Below are 27,340 nucleotides of genomic sequence, written 5' to 3' on the forward strand. Positions count from 1 at the left end.
GAAATTAGCCTAAAGATTGAGAAATAATTTATCATGCTACCCAGAATAGTTATCCCTGGAACCATCAGCTCTGTTCTAAGTGTAAACTAGATTAAGAGGTTTCAGGATAACATGATAATATTTGGGATGACTATTGCTGCTATCTATACTCTCACAATGCAAATTTGAATGTAGCACTGTTAGTTGTTTCTTTATCTTTTAACTTAAAATATAGCCAAAACCTATTGTTACTTTGCATGTGGGTAAATGAAATACAAATTATTTTGACTGACACGTCAGAGGTGTGAAGGACTCCCCCATATTGCCCGAGATCCTCTGCTATACATAGAACATGTCTATAAAAGTGAAAACCCCTCTGTGCATATTATACAATCTCTGTAGGTGAGTATTATGAGGTGAGGATGATGCACCCAAGTAAGATATCACATTAAGCTCTTTTTAACTTGAATACACCGATAAAACACTGATAAACCAGATTTCAGAGGTAGAAGACTAAGCAGTGATCAGGTGAATGTAATCCTACAGAATAAGCTCTACTGGATGCAAGATATGTCCATGATTTTACTACAGAACTAAACAAAAAGGTAATACCGATAATAAATAACGTGTAAACAAAGTGGTATTTATAACCACAGAACGTAAGATTGTACATTCACCCTGACTGGCTTAGGTTTACACTCTCTATGTGTTCTTCTCTGTAAGGCTGGGTACACACTACACAAAATTTCTCCCGATGTGATATCGTTAACGATTTTACCAACGATACGTTTTACACGATTTACCTTCAGAACTGTGCTCTTCATCTGTCATAACCATCGGCTGAAATAGCTCCATAGAGATCTGTAGACATTGCTGGTTGTGAGTACTTACACACTGCAAGATTGGAACATCATTCCATTGTTTAAAGACATTGTTAGTCCGGTTTAAAAATCAAAGGAAACAATACGATGTACTCTGGAACGATAATCATTCATCGCTGCAGCGTACACAGTAATGTGCTATCGGGCAAAGCGGTTGTTTATTGTTTAATTGGCCCAATTATCGGCTGAAAACATGGTAGTGTGTACTCAGCCTAAAACAGAGGTAGGCAAGCTATGTAATACTACAAACCCCAGAATACATTGCTAGACTCTGGTTACCCAGCCTGCTTTGGAATACCAAACACTCTACAACTCATAGATATCTGTAATAAAACAGAGGTCATTAGTACAACATTTGTTCTCAATGAGTCTGCAACACAATTATCAAAACATTCCTGGGATGGGCTATTTTGCTCTAGCCCCCCCCTCGTCCCTTTCAGTTTAACCAATCTGTAAACTTGAATCGAGGCATAAAAACAAACGGACATTAATATAATTTGAAAGACATCATTAAGGCACTTTTGCAGTTATTCTGCTATCCTGAGTCAAGAATATGAATCTTAAAGGATATGCATATGACGAAAAAGTTTCACCCATTTAATTACGGACGTAAATCCTCTTTTGAACTAGATTGCATCTTACCCGGGTTTGTCCACAAACCTGTATAATTTACATGTCAGTAATTAAAGGGCTGAGCGCTCAACCTGTGTGGTTATTATACATTTTGGTCATGTAAAAACATATTGCACTTGACTTTTTTTTGCCATAACACCCCCTTTAATAAAAGGTTTGTTGTCTCCCCTCATTTAAGCCAGTGTTTCTATATGTTTCAGAAGACCCAACGGGTGAAAGAGTGACGCGCTTTTAACACAAACTATTTCCCCTGAAACTGGATACCCCCGGCTGTAAATCGTTGCACATTCTGTTCAAATGTAAACTCCAGAGTGTTTCTCTCATTCATTGTATGCCCAGTTCACGGTAATTAGTGTTAAACTGCAGGCACCAATACAAATACCGAGAACAAGCAGCCCACAGGCCTGGGAACACAAGAGAAAACAAACAGAAATTAGTACTTGTGGAAGGAATCAATTTTCACTGTGTGAGAACAGCCAATCATTCAGGCAACAGGTCAAATCATTTCCCCATTGTTGGTTTGGGAAAAAAACAAAACAGGTTGATGTCGGCTATTAAAAGCAATTGTTCACTAAACTTTATATAGGTTATCAATGTAAAACAGGTTCACGCAGATTCTTGGGAGAACTTGTTCACAAAAACGGTTTCTAGATGAACAACACTGGGTCATATAAGCAATGCTTCAGCAGAGTAATAGAAAGTATACAAGTTCTACTTATTTAATGTTTGCCAAACAAGCAGCAAACATTTGCATGATCACAAAACACATCCCCTGTTATTATGAATGACTATGTACCTTGGAACAAATCCAAGTGGGTTGGCACATACATAATTACACATTATAAACTTCTGTACAAACAGTTTTTTTGTAGCTTAAAAAGATTTCATACGGAGGCATAACTGATATATAACTGATGTATAAGTTGGGTTTAGTTTACGTTATATTGATATTTTGTGGAGTATAGATTACAGTTCTTACCTGCATTTTATATATGTAAAGACGGGTTATTGGCAGCTATGCAGAAAAATGGTCTCACTGTGGTTGTGGATATACAGAGCTCGGTCATAGTTTAGGAATCAATATTAACTTGCAAGTTCCTATCACCCAGGCTGTTACCTCTGTACAGTAGTGTGCCCCTAATCATTATATAATTTATTGGGGGTAGAAGGGACAGGAGGCGACATTAATATGACCACTATGGGCTCTAGACACAAGTTGGAACCAAACTAGATGTTGGAGCATCTTCTAGAGCAGTGTTGGCTAACCTGTGACATTCCAGGTGTTGTGAAACTACAAGTCCCAGCATGCTTTGCCAATATATAGCAGCTTATTGCTGGAAGGGTATGCTGGGACTTGTAGTTTCACAACACTTGGAGTGTCACAGGTTAGCCAACACTGTTCTAGAGTAACATAGGCTAACTTCAAAATGAGAACTAAATACTAAATATCACAATTATATATTTACTTCAGTGAAGTAAACAACACAGTTCAAACAAGCTAAATTGTATAAAGTATAGAAGAATATATAATTACATATTTATTCTAGTTATATATACTGTGATCAAATTCCACATAGAAAATAAACTAGAAAATTTAAATCCATGTTTGCTTTGTTTGTTGGTCTGGCAAAGCTTTGCTATAGGGATGATCATCTTTGGTAAGGCTCAATAAGGGACTCTCCAACAACGCTGAAGACAGACTATAGTGTAGCTCATACTGGCTAGGATAGGTCTGCCAACCTGTGTCTCTCCTGCTGTTGTGAAACTACAAGCCCCAGCATGCTTTGCCTGTAGATAGCCAGCCGATAAGCTGGCAGGGCATGCTGGGACTTGTAGTTTCACAACTACTGGAGAGCCAGAGGTCAGCCAGGCCTGTACTAGGGTCACTCCGCGGAGTGCTACAGAAACGTCCAATTTGGGAATACGACCACAGCAAGTTACATCTAAATAACATTCCACATACCCCAAGTTTCTGTCGGGAAAAAAAGTCTTCAAAACTGAGCTTCAAGTAAAACATTCCAGGAAACACAAACAAGAGACACGTTGACGTGGTGGCCCCTAAACAGACAAGGAAAGTAGGTTTTGAAATTAGTTTTTTTGCTTCATGCAACTGGTCTACTTAAAGTGGTCCCAGATTTGAATGCTCTCATAAGATTAACATTGGAGTAAGTTTTTAAATAAAACCCATAAGCAATCTAACTGGTGATTTCCCCACCCATAACCCACTTTCACCAGGAAACACTACTGTGCATTATCACCCAGCGCTCAGCTACACACGCTCCCTGCTACTAGCCTGCCCAGGCAACTAGCGGGAAATGCAACATCTCAGAGGACAAGGGGATGCATTATTACGCTCATGCTTACAGAGCAAATGGTATAGAATAAAGGTTTAATACATATTTATAGAATGGAAAAGCCCTGTAACAATCTTATTCAACACATTTAAAGAGACCTATACACTATGGCCACCTAGAATGTGGCACTTTATATGATGGAGCCCCTTTGTTGGGATTGAAACGTCAACCACTGGGTATTCGGTTTGATCAATATATCAATATTCGTTTGTAATAAATTAGTATCATCTCTCTCTCTCTCAATTTCTTTATATTTTTTTAAAACCATAGGGGAAACCAATCCTCGAGGTTGCTATAACCATTCCTAGAAAATGTCAATGATTATCTGCATCTCTAGTGTCCATTCTTACAGGGTATGTCAACCCAAAATACATTTTTAATACACTTTTAAGATGCATTAAACAGTTTCGTAATCTAGTTAGGATATAATGTCTTTATAATAAAAAAAAAAAAATTTCATCATAGCAAATAGGATTGCCATATTAGGACAATGTATAGACTAAATCCTTAGGAGAGAAAATATAATACAAAACTATATAAATGGTATATAAAAACAATCACATCCCAACACAAATGTCTTTTATATACTGCACTGTCTCTAAAACTACCAATATATTTGGTGGACAAAAATGTAAATGACAGCTGTGCTTGCAAATGAGGTCCATGACCAATACTTACCAACCACACCAAACACATTCCTTATGTCTGGAACATATATGGCAAGAACCACGATGATTATATTGAGGATCAACGTCACCAATATATGCTGGATGTATGAGAAAGGATAGCTGGAGAAGAACATCATGATGAAAGCCTTTCTTGCCTAAAATAATTAAAAACAAATCAGAGTTAGAAAAATAACCTCTACTTTTATATACACCCTCTTACTCTTCCCTGTTCCCCAATGTAAGAGAAATAAAATGTAACCGATACTTACAGGAAAGTGGATGAGTGGAACGGTCAGAAGGACAGCAAGTAGAATGAAGAGTCTGACCGTCATGATCAGACCATCGTTGGGCAGATATCTGCTGTAACCTTGAAGCAATTCAGAATCCACTTTATCTAGAACAACATACAATCACTGTGGTAAAACTGTACAATAATCGTACAAAGATTTCAATTCCCACATTCAATCCTGCTCTGTACAGACCTAAGAATGAGTGACGTCGCTGAGGCAGTGGAGACAAGAAATCTGTGATCCATTCACCAGGAACCAGTGACCTCTCACCTCAGTGATGTCCACGGTTCCTTGCCAATCATTAGGCTGTATTCTCATAAATACAGCATTTTTATTTAAATGTTATAAAGTAATATTTAAAATACAGGGATTTCAGAGCACAGTTTATTGAAAAAAAAATGCATCTTAAAAGATGGTGACCAGATTAATGCAGTTTTGTCACAGGGAAATAAATACCATAAAAAGTGAGGTATCCAAACAATGCAGATATGAAATAGATGAGGAAACTCAGAGATATTCCGATGTTAGCCACATTCTGCATCCGGCTCTTGGATGGGCTGCAAAACAAACAGAACATTAAATGACAAGACTGGTTACTGGCAGAAAATGGGCATCTGACCAGTCTATGAGCGACCCAAACTCGCACCATTGTCAATCTTCCGACATGTATTGGCAGGTTGTCATATTATCCACCTGCAGGACTCAGTTAAGGTACATTTGAATGTGTGATGTAATCAGGAAGATACCCACTGTCTGCAGATTACAGTACCATCTGAATAATTAAAATATATAGGACTAACATCAAACATTAAGGGAAATGGCTGCCCCGACTGCCCTATGCCAGGGACTGCATAAACAGGCCAGCAATAAAGGTCATTCTATTTTGCAGAAAACTGCTGCTTGTACGGGACATTTAAATATAAAAGTACATGTGATTTAAATCAAAGGTTTTAAGTAACTGGCTATTTAAATTGGAAATGAATTAAGTAGCATTAGATAAATGTCACTGCATGATATAAAGGAGATTAACCTGTAATAAAAACAAGTACGTCTGTCTGTCTGTCTATATGTATGTTTGTTCACTTACCTTTTAAGCTCACAGTAAATGGGCAAGACTGATGTATGGCAGAGAAATGAGAAGGCCATAGTGGGCAAGGCAAATGCACTCTATAATAGGAAGGGAACACGGTGAGGTTACTCACAATACATGAAGACATATGCAGAGATAGCTGACATGTTCTGGGATGACCTGACAATGCACTATCCCGGTACAACTCCTACCAACCTATCAATAGATGCTGGTTCAGCTCACAACGTGGTAACGGTAAAGGACATTTAATTCAATGGTAAACAGTTTAATGTTAAAAATGCCCTTTGATATGTGAGCCACGTATATTGTAGGTTTAAGTGAGCTTTAAAGAGATTTTTAAATCATTACTAATAATATAAATTTTGGGGAGTGGACACGCAGTTCCACAACAGCTGGAGAATAAGAGATGCAATTCCCAAAGATCATTGGTGGACTTTCACCTGCAGCCCCCCAGCCGGCTGCTCCCGATCTTATTCCTGCTTAATAAGCAGAGAGAGAGACAGAAGGGGGGCACTGACTTCTGCATCACATGATCTCCTCTGCACCATGCAGGGGCCATGCACTACACCCACAGGAGGAAGGAGGAGTGCAGTGTGCTCTCCCTCCGTCCCCAGCTAAACCAAGTTGCCCATCACGGACCTAAAGTATTTATAATTGACAGTTATAGCAAAAACAATTTTTTAAAGTTTTATTTAGGTTTGGTTCTCAACTCACAATGGATAAACACACACAGACAATACAAACAAATAGGAGAGGTATATTTCCAGGGCACAATTCACAATCTGGATCGGTCAGCCTAAATACAATTAGTATTGGTGTACCATCAGTTTTAACACTGTATTCGGAGACAAAATCCCCCCAAAAAACCCATTGAAGAAGTAATTACAGTTCCTTAACCCACAGCAAACTGCAACTCTGACACTAACTTTTAAGAACACACAATAGCGTGAACAAAAACAACAAAAGAAAAGAAAATAATCAATTTCACACTCAAGCTATCTTTATGTGCTACCAGGTCTGCATTCACCACGCACAGGTACCTCACTTCCACAGAACAGCCGAGGAGAGGCACTTCACTCTGTTGTGTTTGTAATCTAATACTGCTATAAACGACCATAGTTAAATCAAGCTTGACAAGAACAAGCATCCTTGGATTACATGTTTAAATGTCCCCAATATTTTAAGGCAATCCATCGGTCAAACCCCGGCGAAACCCAAGTCTCCCTTGGGGCCTATTATCCTCTTGGATGGTGCCAGCTTTTGAAGTTCAGAAGATCAGAGGGTCTCTCAGCCATGCGATCCAGTATCAGTACATCAACATTGTTATGCCAAGGACCTCTTAAAGTGATCTATTAGGGGGAGATACACTGATCGTATTTCTACATCCACCAAAGCTATTACTCTGCAATCTACTACCCCAATGTTACAGACGGGGAGGTTAACTCCATTTTGTTGCACTATTTGGAGAGAGATAAACAACTACCCTTTGCCAAGAAGGATATAATAAAAAAAAATGATGTGATGATACCGGTTACACAATAATAGGTAGAAAGACAGTAGGCAGCAGTTTCTAGGGTAACTAAAAACAATTCTTCCTGTTTGGTGTTACTAGTCAGGCTAACTCATACTCGCCAACCTTTTAATGTTCCCCTCTGGGAGATCCCGGAGGCTAGTTGGACGGGAAGTGGCAATATAATTGTGCCACGGGGTACGAGACCAAAGTGATGCAATTCACTGAAAATCGTGTTGTGGAGGCTCCCGTTCTGCCCACTTCACTAGGAAGTGGGCAGATGTCGGGGGACTGGCCTGCTCTCCTGGGAGATCTACCCAGAATCTGGGAGAGTGGGCAAGCATGGGTTAACTGAATGCATGTAAGTGTAAGTAGCCAGTGATGGGCAGCACGTGGCCCTCCAAGCCTTTACCTGCTCCTTTCTTACTTTAATGTCACATGTGTTTGTTATAGCTTGTAACACTTGTTTAAAATGCCTGCTGATATGTCATTATAAATAGGTCTCTCTTTCTTTGATTAAATGTATTGTTTTAATGTATTACTGAGGTTAAGAGTAAATGTGTGGCCGTTTTGTAGGTTTGAGGGCCCACCATGTGGCCCCTGAAGGGTATCAGGTTACTCGTCACTGCTCTAATGCAAAACAATGGAAAAGTGTAAAACAAACAACATAACAGGAACAAAGGAGCATATTTCTTGGCGACCCTACTATATGCAGTTTGATAAAACTAACATGATGCATTTCTATTGCTCAAATACAAGCTTCTGCTATATGAAAGTGGATGTTTGCAAAATATGTACATAAACAATCCTTCTACAATCAGCAGAGGCCTATTCTCAGGGCACAATCCACATTCTGCCCCTGTTCTACACCCTCATGTGCGCTGTAGAAGAACAATAAAAGATAATACAAGAGAAAGACATGCCAGCTGTAAGAACACCTTATGTTCAGTCTACAGGAGGGAGCAAGTTACTGCACACTGAAAGAGAAAATACGTCATACTTGTCAACTTTCAGCAAATGTATTCCGGGAGAGGGGCGTGACTAGAGGGCAAAAGGGGCGGGGTGCGGCCAAACACGGCATTTTGGCCCCGCCCCTGAGACGGAAATGCCGTTTTGTCGCGGGGGGTGGGACAGGTTCGGGATGCAGGAGACTTGCCTGCTCTCCTGGGAGTCCGTGAGACCGACCCAAATTTCGGGTCGGTCTCACGGTTGGCAAGTATGAAATACGTACTGTACAGAATAAAAGCCTATCAGGGGTAAAGGAAAAGAGTAGAAGATAAGATTTTCAAATTCTTTGAAGAGAAATGTTATTTCTTCCTAACTCACCTCTTTTGAAAATTCAAAAAGTTTTGCTTTACATTCAGAGCTGTTGGACATCTGAGGAAACAAAATGTTCACAGTTACTTTAAGTGATCATGAAATAAAGGAGATCTTCACACACAGAAAACTTTTCCTCAAATACTCGCCCCGTTAAGCTCTCCTGAAAGAAGAGTCTGGGTACTTCAACAGAGCCCCAGTTTGTAGATTACTTTGGGACAAAGGTGGCAAATAGGGGGAAATTTTCTATATGAACAATGCTTTTGTTTGTTTTTTTCCATTTTTATTTTAACTACTTTCCCCCCCCCCACGATTTTTCACCCCCTCCCCTTGCACCAGTGAGATTCCCACAGCAATTATTTCTAGGTTATCTACTTCCTGTTCCTGCACACATTGTATTATACAGAAGGCATAGTGCAGTACACTGCATTCTGGGAGTGTGGCTTCACTGCATAGCATTCGTGTGAGATAAGTAATATGATGGAGAATTTGGGGCATGCATTATACAGTGGATATTTGGTATACTGTATTATATATAGTATGGAGCATGCCACACAGTGAAGGCATCCACTTTGTGGGTTGAACCCTATATTCAGCCTATCAATTTCTTAGTAACCAGTGACATCACTGAAGCATTGCCTATCTAATATTCATGAGGCCCAGGTTTCTATTCATGAGGCCCAGATTTATATTCATGAGGCCCAGGTTTCTATTCATGAGGCCTAGGTTTCTATTCATGAGGTACTGGTTGGTTGCTCATGCATAATAGTTCTACCCACAAAATGGATGTCTCCACTATGTGTAGGTGATGGGTCCAATGTATTATCAAGGTATGTCAAAAAAGTAATTAACGTGCTGCAACAACCTGAGAGTAAACAACGTGTGAGGAATGGCAAATATGTAGTAATATTAGTGGAAAACCGATGCTGACAGTCCAGATACAGCCTGTACCCTCTATAGCAGGGGTGGGCAAACCTGTCCTCAAGGGCCATATCCAGTTCATGTTTTTAGGATTTCTTTAATCATGTACAGCTGAGTTAATCTATTTGGCTGGGTCAGTAATTATCCCACCTGTTTCTACAGACAGAAATCCTAAAAACATGAACTGGATATGGCCCTTGAGGACAGGTTTGCCCACCCCTGCTCTATAGCATGTGTCAAGTCCATCAATACCACCATACAGCCAGTGGTCAGCCGAACATGCCCACCTGTCTCACGTCTACCATATTGAGCCTCTACCAACATTATGGCCTCATGTAGATATCACTATATTACGCCGTGGGATGGAGAGCCAATGGATAGTGAAGCTGCAGCGGTTTCTAAGTCAACTTTTATTTGTTACACAGCAATAGTGCTGTCAAATAATTATTCTGCTTGTCTACGTGAGGGGCGGTGAATCTTCACTATGATAGAACTATCCACAATGGCAGGGACAGCAGTAACATGTGAACCTGAGTGTTGGATAGAAATGACTTAGCACACAGTGGTGTTATAGCTACTTATTCATATGACCATAATGCTCATAGAGGTCATCATTGCTCACGTCATACTTGGGATAGGGAGAACATACAAGGTTTTATGACCCTTTATTTCTAACTTATTTTTGCCAAGGTGTCTAATTTGTGGCAGTACAAAATAAATTCCAGTACAATATAATGCCATTGGTTTTTCCAAAAGTTAATAGAATAAACTATAAGGTTACATAGTCTAAAATATGTAATACTAGCTGAAGTACCCAGCATTGCCTGGGTTTAAATCTTCAAGTTATTAAGTTATCAATGAGTTGGATATAACGGTCAACCTTTTAAAAATAATAAGCAGCTTTTCCAACACACCCATTAGATGGCTGCCCAGTGTCGTTCTTGTTTTTATATTAAATGTTATCCAAATCCAATCAGTAGAAGACCCAGAATAGGCTCCCCGGATCAAAGTTCTGTCCAGCGCACACCAACGGGAGGTCCACCCAGGACCTCAACCCATTAGTATGTCTTCTGTGATCCAATGTTACCAGTCTGTGAAGGTTTCGTTCAAATCCATCCAGTGGAAGGCTCAGAACAGGGTCCGTGGGTCAAAGTTCTGCCCAGTGTATACCAACGGGAGGTCCGACCGGGACCCTAACCCCCCTAAAACCCGACCAGGATCCAACAGGACCACCTCACGTTGGTTTCATCCCAATCGGTGCAAGGGTGTCCAAATGCATAATCGACCAGACAAACAGACCAACGATTTTTATATACACGATATCTATGCAAGATATTTATTGTAGGTAGATACAGTCAGGTCCATAAATATTGGGACATCGACACAATATTAATATTAATTGATGATGAAATAACGAGGGAATAGCCCACACATGTCCATGAAATAGCTTTGGAGTCGATTGTCCCATTACTTTTGGTCCCTTAAAAAGTGGGAGGCCCATAAAGAAACCATTGTAATTCCTACACCGTTCACCTGATTTGGATGTAAATACCCTCAAGTTAAAGCTGGAAGTCTGCAGTTAAAGCACATCTTGTTAGTTTCATTTAAAATCCATTGTGGTGGTGTATATATAGAGCCCAAAATATGAGAATTGTGTTGATGTGCCAATATTTATTGACCTGACTGTACATGATGGGTAGATGTATGTGTGAGTCTGCTAAGGCAGATGCAAAAGCACCAACTTTACCAAACACACAGACAAATAGATCTTCGGAACCTTCAATTTAATTACATACTGCAGGCATCAGTTTTCGTCATATAACAGTTTCCATGTCCTTACCTCCATGTATGTCAGGGTGTGATTCAGCGGAAGGGGGCAAGGAATGTACCATTTTTTAATCACAACCTGGAAACATAGAACAGATAAGGGCTTAGTTATTATTGGGAACTTTAGTCCAAAAACCAGTCCAAGTTACATCGGACAGCTCTGCAGAAGTATAGCAGACCCATGTAATCCAGACTAAAACTCTGCTGGTTATTAGTAAACAGATGCTAAATGCCATGCAGGCCTCTAAAATGAAACAGCTAGTAACACTCATCAGAGCTGGATTAACGTAATACTGCCAGCAATCGGTCTCCCATTTATTCTAGGCAGGCGCAGCTAACGGCAAATCTGATGCTGTTAGCTGCCCTGCTGTCAGTGGGTCTTCTACTCATAGTCACGCAAGATATCCTCACTAAGCAGCGTGCTGCCCACCGCACCTGGACAGACACCAGGACAAGAAGAAAGAAGAGAAGCCTGCAGGCTGAAGCGAGAGAAGAGGACCAGGAGGTAAGTGCAGGGAACTCACAATACCCCTAGCCCGGGGACCTTCATTGCCTTAATCCGGCCCCGACACTCAATGACGGAGAGATATAACAAACATTGACAGACCGATACCTCTGTACATTGGATGAACTTATAGAGATGATAGACAGATATAAGATAGACAGATATGAGACATATATTACTGTCATTGTATTTTCCTTCTAAAGGGTATTTAATAGTTGATAGGATCTTGCTGACTTGTATATTCACGGCTGTTCTATATGGATACACCCAAATCCAATTTTGACAAACTATATATTCACAAAATATTTAGACTATTATTGCATATCCACAAAAAAACAAATCTCTTTACACAAGAAAATGGTCATGGAAATAGCTCAGTATAAGAACCATTGATCTTTCTACCATTCCATGCAGGTTGGCCTCGCTGATCACATGATTTAAGTGGCTCCAAATAGACTGCGGGAAACTAGTGTAGACCCCATTTTCGCAGTGGCTTATCCCGGTATTACCATTATCCCTAATTAGATTATTAATATTATCATCATCATCCACCTTTATTTATATAGCGCCAGCAAATTCCGTAGCGCTTTACATTTGGGGACAAACACAGCAATAAACAAAGTGGGTAAAGCAGACAAAGCGGTGAGAAGGCCCTGCACGTACGCTTACAATCTAATTCTTTGTTTTCTATAACCTAAGTACCCCAAGCCAGGATATATCACCTAGAACTGAATGCAGAGCACAACCCTTGTACAGACACACAATAATTACTTAAAACTTAAAAATATGGTGGTCCAAGCATGCCCCCTTGGCTGGCAGAGTATGCTGGGACTTGTAGTTCCACAGCAACTCATGAGCTATAGGTTGCCCAAGCCTGGTGTATAACATTCAGTGAAGTGTGATAAATACATCACTAGCAGGGACGCGCTTGTGGTTTTCTAGTGGCGACAAAGTTATTTCACGTCCGTCAGATACAAAAATTAGCAACTTGTTGCACTGATGTCAGTGGAGATATCAGACACAGCAACATCTATATAGCCCTGGTCTAAAAGACTGATAACCAGGGGGAAGGACTAGCCAGGCAGTACTGAATATTACTGAGGCGTACAAGATATAATACTCCTTCCCAAACCTAATCACAGTGTCAGCAAAAGGCCATGTAAAGTGACATGTACCCGGCAGCTGAGGAAGGGCACCAGCAGCATGACCCCAATTCATCAGATAAAGGTTAACATTTCAAACAATCAGCTGAACACAGCCCATCGTTAATTATGTATAATGAATATTTGTACTGATCAAAAGGAAAATATTTAAATAAATTGAAAAACATTTATAAAAACTGGTGGACAAGAAAAAGCTGATTTTCCTTTGGATAAAACGTCATTTGTTCCATCAGTTTCACAATGCATCACATCTCTACAGACATAGTTGAAAGTGAATTAAGTACTAAGATAACCTATAATAAATAAATAGTAAAAAGGAACACTAATAAAATGGTATTTTATGCTTTTCTATCAATATTTAATGTCATTAAGGTCCCCACAATGTAACAATACTTTGAATTTTAACTGAAAGATCTTTACACAAACGTTTAGTTGAACGATTGATATATTCACACAATAATCTAAATCTGATAGACACGATACACTGAGCCTGTAGTGAAAACAGATCACCTAATTACTGGAATTTTAAAAAAAACAAAGTTTTTAAACCTGGACAATCATAGTTTTGAACAACCTTTTCCATTAAGATCATACTTCCTGACCCGCCCGGGGTGTCAGAGAGTTGGGCTGATTTCTGGGAGTCAAGAAAGTCTATAAATCTCCCAGGGAGAGAAGTGGGCTTGGATGAGGGCACAATGACAACTCGTGTAATCATATCCTGCCCCTGCTTTGATGCCCTATGTGGCAAAATGCATCACAAGGCAGTGATGGAGGTCTATGGTGATATGTATCATGTCATCAAGCCTGCCCACCGATGCGCAATGATGCCTCAATGGTGACTCTTGTAGAGCTCCGCTCTGCATCTCTTGGAGGTCACGTCTATAAAGTTAGTAAGTATGATTAAGATAATTCATGTGCCACGCATGTACAGAACATTGAAGAACTTATGGAACAGAATTGCATTGAGACCGATACAGAGTTGGACACACAAGCGTGTAAAAAAGAAAAATAATCTCAAAAGCGCTGAAAAAGGATGCACAAAAAATGGTGTAATATATATATTATACACACACTAACTTGTATGCATCCCAAGATATGTCCAGCTCTGTATCAGTAGGATACCGTATGTGCCAGGCTTATGTCAGGCACAGATTAAATATACTTACACCCAACCAGGTCATAAACAAAGAAAAGTTTTTTAACATTGGTTTTGATCGTGAAAGACGCATTCACTATTAGGTTTGATTTAAATTAAAGAAAAAAACCTCTATAATACAGCAGTTATAATCCTCCTTCTAGTGTACGAATGAAAATAACAACAATTTCAAGCTAAAATACAACCACAAAATCATATAATATAGAAATTATGAAGACGTGAAGCTGCAATCAGCCAATCAGAAGTGGCTAGCTAGTGCTGGCAACCATCACCAGCGAGCATCGCTGTGGAGCGCTCCATGGCAATGAATGGCTATGTATTGCTTTATTTTAGGATTACTAGGTGGAGGACACAATGTAAAGCTTGAACATACCAACTTCCAAAAAAAGCCAAGAATATTAATGCCTTTGTTATTGTATTATGTCTGCATGATGTGAAAAGTAGAACAGAAAAAATGAAAAAAGCGTATAGGGCTCTTAAAAGGTACCAGTGATGGAAGGGACATGATGGGAACAAGGGATGGTAGGGACCTCCGAAGGCACATGATGGGAACAAGGGGTGGAAGGGACCTCCGAAGGCACATGCTGGGAACAAGGGGTGGAAGGGACCTCCGAAGGCACATGATGGGAACAAGGGGTGGAAGGGACCTCCGAAGGCACATGCTGGGAACAAGGGGTGGAAGGGACCTCCGAAGGCACATGATGGGAACAAGGGGTGGAAGGGACCTCCGAAGGCACATGATGGGAACAAGGGGTGGAAGGGACCTCCGAAGGCACATGATGGGAACAAGGGGTGGAAGGGACCGCCGAAGGCACATGATGGGAACAAGGGGTGGAAGGGACCGCCGAAGGCACATGATGGGAACAAGGGGTGGAAGGGACCGCCGAAGGCACATGATGGGAACAAGGGGTGGAAGGGACCTCTGAAGGCACATGATGGGAACAAGGGGTGGAAGGGACCTCCGAAGGTATATGATGGGAATAAGGGTGGAAGGTACCTCCGAAGGCACATGATGGGAACAGGCATGTGAGATCCCATAGGACCACAGCCACTCAGTTCCTCTGACTCTCTGTATATTAGGAATACAAATATTAGGAATACAAATACTTTCTCCACCATCCTCAACTCCCTAGTATGGAGACCATTAGCTGTGGAAGTTCCTTCATTCAATAAGAAAGCAGAGAAGAAGCTGGGCCACCACCTCCCCGTCAGGTCCTGAGGACCTGGTTGAGAATGCATTGAAAGTAGGAGCCTTTTTACCAGCAAGAAAAAGTTGGTTCTGGGAACTATGCCAAGAGCTTTGTACAAAACTATAGGTATATACATTGGTATTACACAATTAATAATAATCATCCATAGCCACAACCTTAACAACATTGTGGACACAAATGCAATTTAAGTCTTTGAAGTTCTGAACACATCAGTTCATAGAAGTCTAGTAGTCAGCACAGCTTACTTTAAAAGGTGAAAAAATTGGGTGCAGCCCAAGTTAGAACTCTCTCTTTATATTTATACAAGGTATGAAACAATATTTGTTCTCCACGGGTACATTAAACTCTAAAGACTTCCTAAAACTGGATTATGAAAATTCATTTGTGCACATTATTTCTCTCCTGTAACCACCGTGACTTAGAACACAGGACGTTCCGTTCAGCACGGACTCATTAAAAAATGTGAAAGAGGAGTAAAGTCATTTTGGCCACTTAAGCCCCCAGAAATAGTTATTTTAAGAACTTACCACAATAGCAAAGTAGACCATAAAGAAAAATGACAAACTACTTGTGTAGCCAAGAAAGCCTGTAAAACAACAGTAAAATAAAAAGCAATTTATATGGAACCTGATCTTAATGCAGAGCTAAGGGTTTACATTTCTGGTATGCTTTATTTTACAGTGCTTGGTACCTGGAGCTTAAAGCTCAGAATAACAGCCTTTCCAGTGCCTGTCACAGATCATTCATGTCGTTTTGTAGGGCCGAATTAGGACGACTTTTACCACTAATGGAATACCATAAGTAAGAGCTGCCCTTTAATGTTCTCCTGTAAATGTTTTATTTTTGTATAACAGACAACATACTACTGCAACCCAAGTAATGGCTTAACAAGCCAGGCCCCCTGGCTGAAACAAATAAAAATATCCCAAATAAAAAAATAAATAAAAAAAAAAAAGGTCTCTACCTTCTACTGGGGCCCCTTTACTCTGCCATCCCTTACCAACCCATTAACAGGGTGTTTAAAAACGTTCTTTATTTTTTTTTTTTCTTTGTTCCTTACCTATTTTGGGAAGCATGGCCAGTGGAAACACAATGCACACTGATGTGATTATTAATAGCAACCTGCCGTCCAGATACCAGGCCCTGAGAATGCACATACATATAGGTTTTCATTATTTCATTTGGAGGCTTTCAGATGCACACACTATTAACAAAAATATGGAGTACACAATTACACGATTAGGTACAGTACAGGTTTGTGCAACTTGCGGTAGTACAGAATGCCCTGCTGGGATTTGTAGCTCCACGCCAGCTGGAGACTAACATGTTGCTTAACTGTGGTACAATGCAAAAAGTAATACTAAACATCAAAAGTGGTTTAAATTAAACCTGAAACGTAATAATATTGTATTCATATAATACATATGGACGATTATGGAAACTGGAGCACCAGTGAAATGATAAAATCTGATTTGTTGCCGATTATGGGCATCACCGCTATTTTCTTTTGCAACAGTTGTTGTATATGTCCCCTGTAGACAAAACTGGGTGCATACAGGGCCGGATTAAGGGAATGGAGGCCCCTGGGCTAAGGGGGCCTCCATTCCCCCCGTGAGGGCCCCCCCCCCCGTGATCGGAGCTAACCGCGCCCTCCCCCGGCACTTACCTCCTTCTCTGGCGCTCTGTGCTCTCTTTACTGAGGAGATCTCGTGAGAGTGAGACTCAAGAGATCTCCTCAGTAAGAAGACTACAGCGCGCCGGAGAAGGACTGCAGGGAAAGTGCTCAGCAGCACTGAACGCGCCGGGGGCGCCCCCGCCCCCGACCGATCAATACTGCTGCTGAGCACTTTCAAGGGCCCCCTGGATGCCATAGGCCCCTGGGCTGTAGCCCAGTTAGCCCTATGGTTAATCCGGCCCTGGGTGCATATCAGGGTGGCTATGCTAGAGACCGATGGTGGACAACAGACAACCAGCCAAGCCTTCACTCACGCCACCCCCCAAGCCGGCTTCTCCCGGTCTTATTCTCTGCTTAATAAGCAGATAATGAGACAGAATGGGTGCAGCCGCCTTCTGCATCAAGTGATCTTGGGCCTGGTAAACAGCTGTACGCCATACTGCCACTTCTACTGCTACTTCTACTGCTGTAACTGTAAAACTAGCAAATTTCATTCACTTACAGTCCCATTACGTTTTCAATACCACTTCTAAATTTCCACTTCGACCACTGTGTATATAATATATAATTTTATTTCTGTTGCAGCACCGTGGTTGGTTGTCAAGTAATGGATGCGAGAGGGAGAAAATTAGGTACTGCAATCTATAGGGAAGAGCAGAGACATGTATACTAATGCCTACCTCTAATGTAGGACATGTTGTACTATTGCACAAAATTGCTGTTCATGCTTGTCCCTCTTACTACCTCTTCCCTCTACACCTTGACATTCACTGACTGCTAGACATATCTTCTTAATAAAAGTGCACTAAACGTGCTAATGACATTGGGCCTGAATCATTAAGGAAAGCAAAGCAAAAAAAAAAAGGAGTATGTCTCCTCCTGGACAAAACCATGTTACAATGCAAGGGGTGCATATTAGTTTATTATTTTGCATATAAGTTAAATCCTGGCTGCTTTTTCATGTAACACACAAATACTCGATAGGTATATTTTTACACTGAAATTTAAAGTTGATCTAGTTCATGCCCTACCCCAACTATAAATCTGTCCCCACATTTTAAATTTACCTCCCCCCTCCAATGTAACATGGTTTTGCCCAGGTTCAAAGTTACTTCTTTTTTATGTTTTGCTCTCCTTAATGACTCAGGCCCATTTATATTTTTTATAATGCCACCCTTGCTATAACAATAGTTTTGGTCCTGTGTTCTAAACGTGCACCTAGTGGGAGGGAGGATTAAAAAGGTTGTTTTTACACCATGATCCAAAAACCCTTTATATGCAGGATAGATGACAACAAAGGAGAACAACAATATAAATCATACTTGCCTACTCTGAGGGAGAGTAGACATCCGAATTCTGGTTAGGTCTCTCGGACTCCCGGGAGAGCAGGTAAATCTCCCGCATTCTACCCACTTCCTAATGAAGTGGGCAGAATGGAAGAAATGTATTATATTATGGCGTATTATATTCGGCGACTTTGCAGAGAAAATTTAAAACGAGAAAGGGGTTTATAAGGCAAAACTTACCTTGAAAGCCATTGCCGTTTTAAATTTCTTCTGCAAAGTCGCCAAATATCTGCTACTTAATACATTTACCCCCTGGTATGAATGAGGTGCTTGGGGGATGCATAATTTGCTGGACTGGGCAAAGGATACAGGACAAGGAAGAAACAAATGCCTACAAAACACAATGCCACGTAGATATTAGTGCCTGGGAAAGGCTGACACTTACCCACTGTGGTCTCCAGACAAGAACCCGGCTACAGTGGCCGGTAACTCAGACTTGATAATAAAGAGATAGGACGACATTGCTGCAAGGAATATAAACATAAGTTAGATGTGGCTGACAATGAAAAAATGATTCTAGTCTTTTACAGAACAAATTCTGATACATGTTAACTATAGAAGAGACACGGGAACGGTAGGTCAAAGTTTACTTTTATTTTTCTGTTCAGATATTCTAGAAATACCCAGCACATTGGTGCAGACTGTCAAAGAATTGCAAGTAAAGAATAGAAATGCCTGCTGCTCAAATGCATCACAAACTATAGCTTCACAAAAACACCACACCACAGCCACATATGTAAACAAAGCAAAAAAATGTTTTATGCAACTATGTTGTATTGCTTTACTGCTGTTTTTTTTATTATTAAAGAATTAAGTAATAAAAAAACCTAACAAGTGTATATGGAAAGGGGACATAGCAAGATCTAGGGAAACCGATTAAAGCCCGATATACAATTTATGAGTGGCAAATAATTGCACTGCAAATTATGGAAAGCACTATGTAAGGTTTCCATAGGAAAAGTGAGCAGACCTGTCCAGGGATGGGGGGGGGGGGGGAATGGATGAGACTCAAGTGTACCATTTTTAATATTATGACGTCTTGGAAAATTGTGTTCTAGGGTTGAGCACCTTTTTTTTTGTTGGCGGCTTATACCTTATTTCGATCACGATAGTGCTCACATAAGCACAGTAAGTAGTGATCTGTACACTCGTGTGAATGCATAGTAGTGAATAGGGTTGTATGTGACAGTGTCATGATAAGGAGACAAGCAGGAAGACACAGACTTAGTTAGATGATGGAAGAAGCAGGGTCCCTGACAAGGGCAGGATTGTGCCAGGAGTCTCCTGATGCATGCAGATTGTGGTGCCAAACGCTATACTGCATGAAATAAGGTTTATACGTTCGACTTGTTTTTACACAACAGTGATGTTTTTAAGTCAGTTATAACACTTGTCTGTATTAGTACGATGTAGACCAGTAGATACAATATTCTTGATCTTTCAGGAGGAAAACATGTACATCCAGAGAGAATTTGTTTCAGTGTATTTAAAGCACAGATGTGTTCCTGAAACGCCCCACCATTCAATTAAATTACAATTTTTAATTAAAAGCTCTCAAAGACCTCTAAGCATTTAGGTTTGTTGTTTTAGAACACGTTGGGTACAGGCTTGGAAGATGTGAACTGTCGTGGGGGGGGGGGGGGGGGGGAACACTTATGACATTTTTTATAAGCGATAGTCTGGAGATTTGGGAGGGCCCAGCGATGTTAGTCTATCTGCTCTGAAGAATCCAGAAAAGCTGGGGCTTCATTGCACATGCTCCAGCACCTTGCACACTCAAGAGCATGGCGGGGGCACGTGGTGGAAGGACCAGTAGAGCCAGATCCCCTCATCAACGGCCCCATTAACTGGTTTAGTGGTATTTCTGCCACTCAGGGCCAGATTAAGGGCCACATGGGTCTGGATCTAAAAATGATGGAGGGCCTATTGTGAGCAGCAGCCTGCCATCGGAGGGGGTGTGGCCTGCAACATGGAGGACATGGATAGCACCTCCCTCCAATCATCTCCATCATATGATGCACACACCACTAACTGCTTCACCCAACGTTTAAAGAAAGTGAACAGTGGCAAGTACCTCCCAACTGTTCCACATGTTCCTGGTGGAGCAGGGTAGTATCCTAAAAAAATTATGCTTTTATATATAATAATTTTCTCAGAACTAGAGACCAATATATAATACAGAAAACATCCTACTGCATCTCCACTCCACACAACTAGTGTAAGTAATGTTACATGGATCTAACAAATGTATATGTTGGACTTATGTATGGTAATTATAGATATGGATATGCTGGGCATTAGGAATATGTATGGTGATCATACACATGCATACGCTGGGCATTAGGAATATGCATGGGGATTATAGATATGTATACGCTGGGCATTAGTAATATGCATGGTAATTATAGATATGGCTATGCTGGACATTAGGAATAAGTATGGTGATTATAGATATGGCTATGCTGGACATTAGGAATAAGTATGGTGATTATAGATATGGATATGCTGGGCATTAGTAATATGCATGGTAATTATAGATATGGCTATGCTGGACATTAGGAATAAGTATGGTGATTATAGATATGGCTATGCTGGACATTAGGAATAAGTATGGTAATTATAGATATGGCTATGCTGGACATTAGGAATAAGTATGGTGATTATAGATATGGCTATGCTGGACATTAGGAATAAGTATGGTGATTATAGATATGGATATGCTGGGCATTAGGAATATGTATGGTGATTATAGATATGGCTATGCTGGACATTAGGAATAAGTATGGTGATTATAGATATGGATATGCTGGGCATTAGGAATATGTATGGTGATTATAGATATGGATATGCTGGGCATTAGGAATAAGTATGGTGATTATAGATATGGCTATGCTGGACATTAGGAATAAGTATGGTGATCATACACATGCATACGCTGGGCATTAGGAATATGTATGGTGATCATACACATGTATACGCTGGACATTTGGAAGAAGTATGGTGATTATAGAATGTATCCACTGGCCATTAGGAATATGTATGGTGATTATAGACAAGTATAAGCTGGGCATTAGGAAAATGATCTATGGTGATTATAGATATTTATATGCTGGCCATTAGGAATATGTATGGTGATTATAGATATCTATATGCTGGGCATTACGACAAAGTGGAAGGCAACACATTTCATTAGGATGTGCCCTCTTTATTTAATCTCTAAAACCTACCTATATAAAATGTGACAGACTTTCTTTCATAGACAATAGGAAACCCTATTAATTCATTCCACACTCATATGCATTGAATGCCACTGGCACAAAGTAATGGCTGTTAGAGAAGGAGCGAGAGGCGATCTATATAAAGAGTATATAGGTAAAATGTTGGCATTTCTGGAACAATAATATGCAAGTGTTTTATGTGCCATTAAATCGTACTATGATTGTGCTGACAGAACCACTTTAAATGTGTGTCATTATCCTTAACGGCTCCTGTTTTATTTACATTACTTAACCTTTCTCCTGAAATTCCGCATTTTCATCCTCTTTCAGAGTTACCCAGGGTAAGACAAAAGGATCCCTTTATGCTGTACCGCTATGTGCGAGCATATTAATTATGTTTTCACAAAACCAATATTCATTAGATAAAAATAAAAAAATTCATTGAAATAAAAAGGATGAAACCCAAGAATGTTATTCCATAGGAAATGTGGAAGGTTAAATCAAAGCTGTTGCTGTGTAAGAAAAAAAATAAAAATCTTACGCTAGAAAAAATATATATATCCTGCAGCCATTTGTGGCCGCAGTAACACAGCTGGCTGGCTGCAGCTCAGCAAGGCAGCTACCAATGTCCTTACCTTCCCTGATATGGGGGGGAACAGCAGGTCTAAGAAACTATCAGGATACACCAGATTATGCACATGCTTAACCACGTCAATGTAACCTTTTTATTTTTCGGTCCAATTTTCTATTCTTGCCCTAAGTAAAAAGCGAAGATTCTATTGTAAAGATGGCATTGACTCTAAAGGGGCCGATTCAATTAAAATTGAGGTTCCATAGCCAGGGCCGCCAAGAGAAAGTTTGGGCCCAGGTACAGCAACTTTATGGGGCTCCCTATAGTCGACTAGAAGGGAAACGGCTGTTTCTGTGTAGATTTTTTTGATAAATATGAGAAATAGCTCAATCCTTATCCATGCGATAAGGATTGAAAACTATTTTTCATTTTTTGAGGTGTTTGATAAATGTGCCCCATAGAGTGATAGAACACAGAAGTGTCGCTCAGTGTACCCACAGGGCGAGGGTTGAGAACTAGTGGCCTACGTTCAATAATAGTAAGCCAATGCGAGGCCTGGGAACAAGGGAACTAGTCCCTGAGCCTTTAGCACAATGTTTCGGGCTTTTTTAAATTGCATTTATTTTGGTTTACCAGCAACTTATGTGATATACGAAAAGGCTGTGTGACTCCGACACCATTACAGCGTAATAAATAGTAATTCCTCTATAACTTGCTTTGATCTCAGATTTGGTTGAGAACTTGACAATACCCTTGCCCAATGACTACAGACTCAATCACAAATTGATAGCTGCTCTGTTTGCAGCCTGGTATATAGGCACCTCTATAAAATCCTTCAACTGCTGTGAAAGTTGGGGACTGCTGAGTGATCAATGACTTTGTTATAAAAAAAAAAAGAGAAGGATCTGTTTTATGGAACCCATAGTCTAATTTAAGCCATGTCTTATCAGATCTGGGATTATGGGTCTGTAATTAATACATCATGCCTCTGCCACCTGGGATTCACTGCCAACGTGGCAGAATTGCTAGCTGTGGCTACATTTTACATTGCAGCTGCTCATATTGATCCTTTATCTTTACATCATGTAGGAATCAGATTAATCTCACTTTCACATATTTTGCACTAAAATGCCCTTAGGTCTCCGATTGTTTCACTGTAAGCAGTTTACATATTGTTACAGCTCACAACTTGCTTCTCTGATCACTCCAACACCTATTTTTCTGTAGTTGATCATTTGGTGGAATATTTAGTTAGGATTCCTTTACTGTATAACCATTTATTTTAGTCAGTTGGTTTACCATGGTGATTGTTCTTGATTGTTTTTAATCAGATTTAAACTTTCTTTACATTGGTAATGTGTGTGTGTGTGTGTGTGTGTGTGTGTGTGTGTGTGTGTGTGTGTGTGTGTGTGTGTGTGTGTACACATCATATCATTTGATTTGATTTTATAACTGGACAAAAAAAATCTCTATAAAACAATGGAACGATGTTGGGCAAATTCTGCAGTGTGCATACTCTCACGAGCAGCAGTGTAGGCAGATCTCTATAGAGTGTACAGAGTCACGATCTTTACAGCAGATGGTTATGACAGATCTTAAGAGAACAGATCTAAAGGTAAATAGTGTAAGTGTGAACGCATGAATCGGCATGCTGATCGGGACTTTCAGTCGTTGGTAAAATCATTAATGAAATCATTTATATGGGCAGCACGGTGGCTGAGTGGTTAACACTTCTGCCTCACAGCACTGGGGTCATGAGTTTGATTCCTGACCATGGCCTTATCTGTGTGGAATTTGTATGTTCTCCCCGTGGTTGCGTGGGTTTCCTCCGGGTGCTCCGGTTTCCTCCCACACTCCAAAAACATAGAGGTAGGTTAATTGGCTGCTATCAAAATTGACCTTAGTCTGTCTATGTTAGGGGATTTAGACTGTAAGCTCCAATGGGGCAAGGACTGATGTGAGTTCTCTGTACAGCGCTGCGGCATTAGTGGCGCTATATAAATAACTGATGATATTTTAATCGGGGAAAAAAATCCTGTAGCGTGTACCCAGCTTTAGTCCTCGCGTTTCTGGGTAGTTTAGTCTTTTCTAAACCCTGCAAATCCTGTTTGCCTAATCTGCTAATGATCTACATTTTTTTTGTCATAATCTACCCTATGTGCTACAATCTACTGTATAATAGTCAATACTCTGTAGTGAACAGGCACAGTTCTGCTCAAGAAAGAACATGAAAGTGTTTACACTGAATGAAAAAGACAATCAGACTTTCAGCACTTGGGGGAAGGCTGTCAAGTACTTAAAGGATTAATTAGGCATCACTAAACATACAGATGCACTATGGGAGGAAGTTGCCTGTTTATCCTGCAGCTCTGAGATTCTTTCATTTCTATAATAAATGTTTGGAGGGCATGACTGCTGATGACAGAATGTGTCAAATTCTCTCCTTGTCTGCAAAATAATGGATTTCCTAGGACCAGTATATTATATGCGGGAAGAGTTTTTGCAGTAAAAGCTATAACCAAATCATCATCATTTAGTTATATAGCGCCACTGATTCCACAGACAAGTTATTACGATTTCTGTATTAGTATCAGATTCCAGTGGAGGTGGCCATATTGTTGCCTGAGCCATTGCCTCATATATATATATATATATATATATTATAGTGATTTCACTGAGACATACAGAGTATTGCCACCAGCTCCTAGAGAATTGTTGGTTCAGCCGACAAAATGGCTGTCACCAGTGTGTGTCTGATATACTATAAAAAGACGGCAACACAGTGGTTCAGTGGTTAGCACTTCTGCCTCACAGCACTGGGGTCATGAGTTCAATTCCCGACCATGGCCTTATCTGTGTGGAGTTTGTGTGTTCTCCCTGTGTTTGCGTGGGTTTCCTTCGGGTGCTCCGGTTTCCTCCCACACTCCCAAAACATACTAGTAGCTTAATTGGCTGCTATCAAAATTCACCTTAGTCTCTGTCTGTGTGTATGTAAGGGAATTTAGACTGTAAGCTCCAATGGGGCAGGGACTGATGCGAGCGAGTTCTCTGTACAGTGCTGCAGAATTAGTGGCGCTATATAAATAACGGATGATGATGATATTTAATTAAATAAGCAAGAATGTGGAAAACAAAATGTCTCATTTAATAATATTGCAGAGAAAGAATACGTTCATTGGAAGGGCTGCAGAGAAAGCAATTATACTGCCAATATATCCGTAGGTGAATAAATAACTTCTATTGGAACCATATATCTTAATAGCGGATTAGAAAACCTATTTTTAAATCAAGAAAAAAAATTAAACACTAATCCAAAATGGTTATATTTTTATGTATTGGAGAGGTCAGAGGTGCTGCATGTGTGATTTGAGGACCGGTAATAGGCTCTCTGGTGACTGTACTGGCCGGTCTCAATGTGGATAGTTATTACAGCAGTATTAGAGCATTGGAGTAAACAGGCCACAGGAGGCCAGATACTATGGCTGTCTATTTCTAAGGGAGTAAAAACGTAAACCTAGCCCTGTGAGTACATAGTGCTTTATCAGGATTTATCTGCTTGTAGGACTAGACCACCTGGGATAAGTACATTGTAATTGTGCATCCTACATGTCTATAGTGTACTCTCCTTCAGTCTGACAACAAAGGCACAACTGACTCAAATTTTGCTGTTCGAATTTGACCTCAAGTGCTGTTCCCAATACTACCCTAAACTACAACACACAGCAGAACAAATTGACGATCATCATTAACATTTATTTATATAGCACCAGCAAATCTCTACTAAGACAAATTACCATCATACAGAGCTGTAGCCAACTGGCCAGCAGATGGCGCTGTGACTTCACATCTACTGGCACAGACAGCATCAGTCTGCCGACAGTAGTGTATCCTCGCTAGTCCGTCAACGGAGGCTCTAGTGTATTTCCAAAGTAAAGTATCGCATTTCTTTGGCTTGAGCCTGGATATACGAAACTGTGACAATGTGGGTGATTCACGAACGCAAGTGTAGCATACCAATAGCAACCAATCACACATTAGCCCTACACCAACAAAAGCCAACTTCTAATTAGTTGCTATGGGTTTGTACAACACTGCCAATGTGGCTAGTTCTAAATCAGGTAAGTCCAACCTGCAGCCCTCCAGATGTTGTGAAACTACAAGTCCCAGCATTCCCTTCCAGCTATCAACTGGTTGTCTACCAGCAAAGCATGCTGGGGCTTGTAGTTTCACAACACCTGGAGGGCCACAGGTTGGACAGGCCTGTTCTAAATGATGAACAAAAATGTGACATATCATCACGCTGTACCACAGTGTATTGACATGATTTGCTTCAGCGCGCTCTTGTAGGGAGTTAGGACACAAATAGAATTATTAAGTCCTGTCCACCCTCGACATACCTACATAATACATACAGTGTATATTTATTTTACTGATTACATAAGATGCAGCATTTGTTTTTACCATGGTCTAAAGACATACTAGGAGATAAAATTTACTGGTTTTGACCACGGGCAGATGACTTCCTGCTCCCCAGCCAGACCCTGGACATGCTTACATAGAATTCTCCACTTGTACAGCACTGTATACTATACTGGTACTATGTAAATGTAGTGTAATAATAATTACATTAGGACAACCAAATATAACAGGCATGAGCAATACAAGTATTGTACTTTTGGCAAAACACACATAACAACGGAAACAAAAATATACGTAGCCCAAGCCAAATAAAAGTTGTTAAAATAAAAAAAACAGACGCACCCAAAAACATAATACAGTTTCAGTGGTCAACACAGAAAGACGGGGAAAGCCAAGAGTATCAGGTTTCTCATACAAAGAGCCTGTGGGGGGAGAGGAAAGGTCTGCAAGATTTTAAACAAATTTAGCAAGTAAGGTGTTAATTAGGTGCCAGAGATTTTGCGAGGAGAGATGATTAACCCTGTTCATTTAACAACAGATGTGTCTGACAGAAGAACAACGGGATAACCGATTTTACAAAAATGAAAAACACAACAACAAAAACTT

At 40.3% G+C, this 27,340-nt stretch overlaps 1 protein-coding gene across 1 annotated transcript in view; it reads right to left on the reverse strand.

Moving 5' to 3' along the window:
* Positions 1–609: 609 nt before the first annotated feature.
* The window catches only part of SLC38A6 (solute carrier family 38 member 6), a 47,892-nt gene continuing 21,161 nt past the window's right edge, over positions 610–27,340 (reverse strand). The window contains exons 6-16 of the mRNA XM_075192654.1: positions 18,912–18,990; positions 16,566–16,648; positions 16,033–16,091; positions 11,484–11,549; positions 8,732–8,782; positions 5,893–5,972; positions 5,262–5,362; positions 4,785–4,909; positions 4,526–4,670; positions 3,457–3,551; positions 610–1,897 (exon numbers count right to left, since the gene is read on the reverse strand). Of these exons, the coding sequence (XP_075048755.1) occupies positions 1,814–1,897; positions 3,457–3,551; positions 4,526–4,670; positions 4,785–4,909; positions 5,262–5,362; positions 5,893–5,972; positions 8,732–8,782; positions 11,484–11,549; positions 16,033–16,091; positions 16,566–16,648; positions 18,912–18,990 (968 nt within the window). The 3' untranslated portion in view covers positions 610–1,813. The remainder of the gene's footprint in view (positions 1,898–3,456; positions 3,552–4,525; positions 4,671–4,784; positions 4,910–5,261; positions 5,363–5,892; positions 5,973–8,731; positions 8,783–11,483; positions 11,550–16,032; positions 16,092–16,565; positions 16,649–18,911; positions 18,991–27,340) is intronic.

This window comes from Mixophyes fleayi, chromosome 12 (genome assembly GCF_038048845.1).
Source record: "Mixophyes fleayi isolate aMixFle1 chromosome 12, aMixFle1.hap1, whole genome shotgun sequence".
In the NCBI taxonomy this organism is placed as follows: domain Eukaryota; kingdom Metazoa; phylum Chordata; class Amphibia; order Anura; family Limnodynastidae; genus Mixophyes; species Mixophyes fleayi.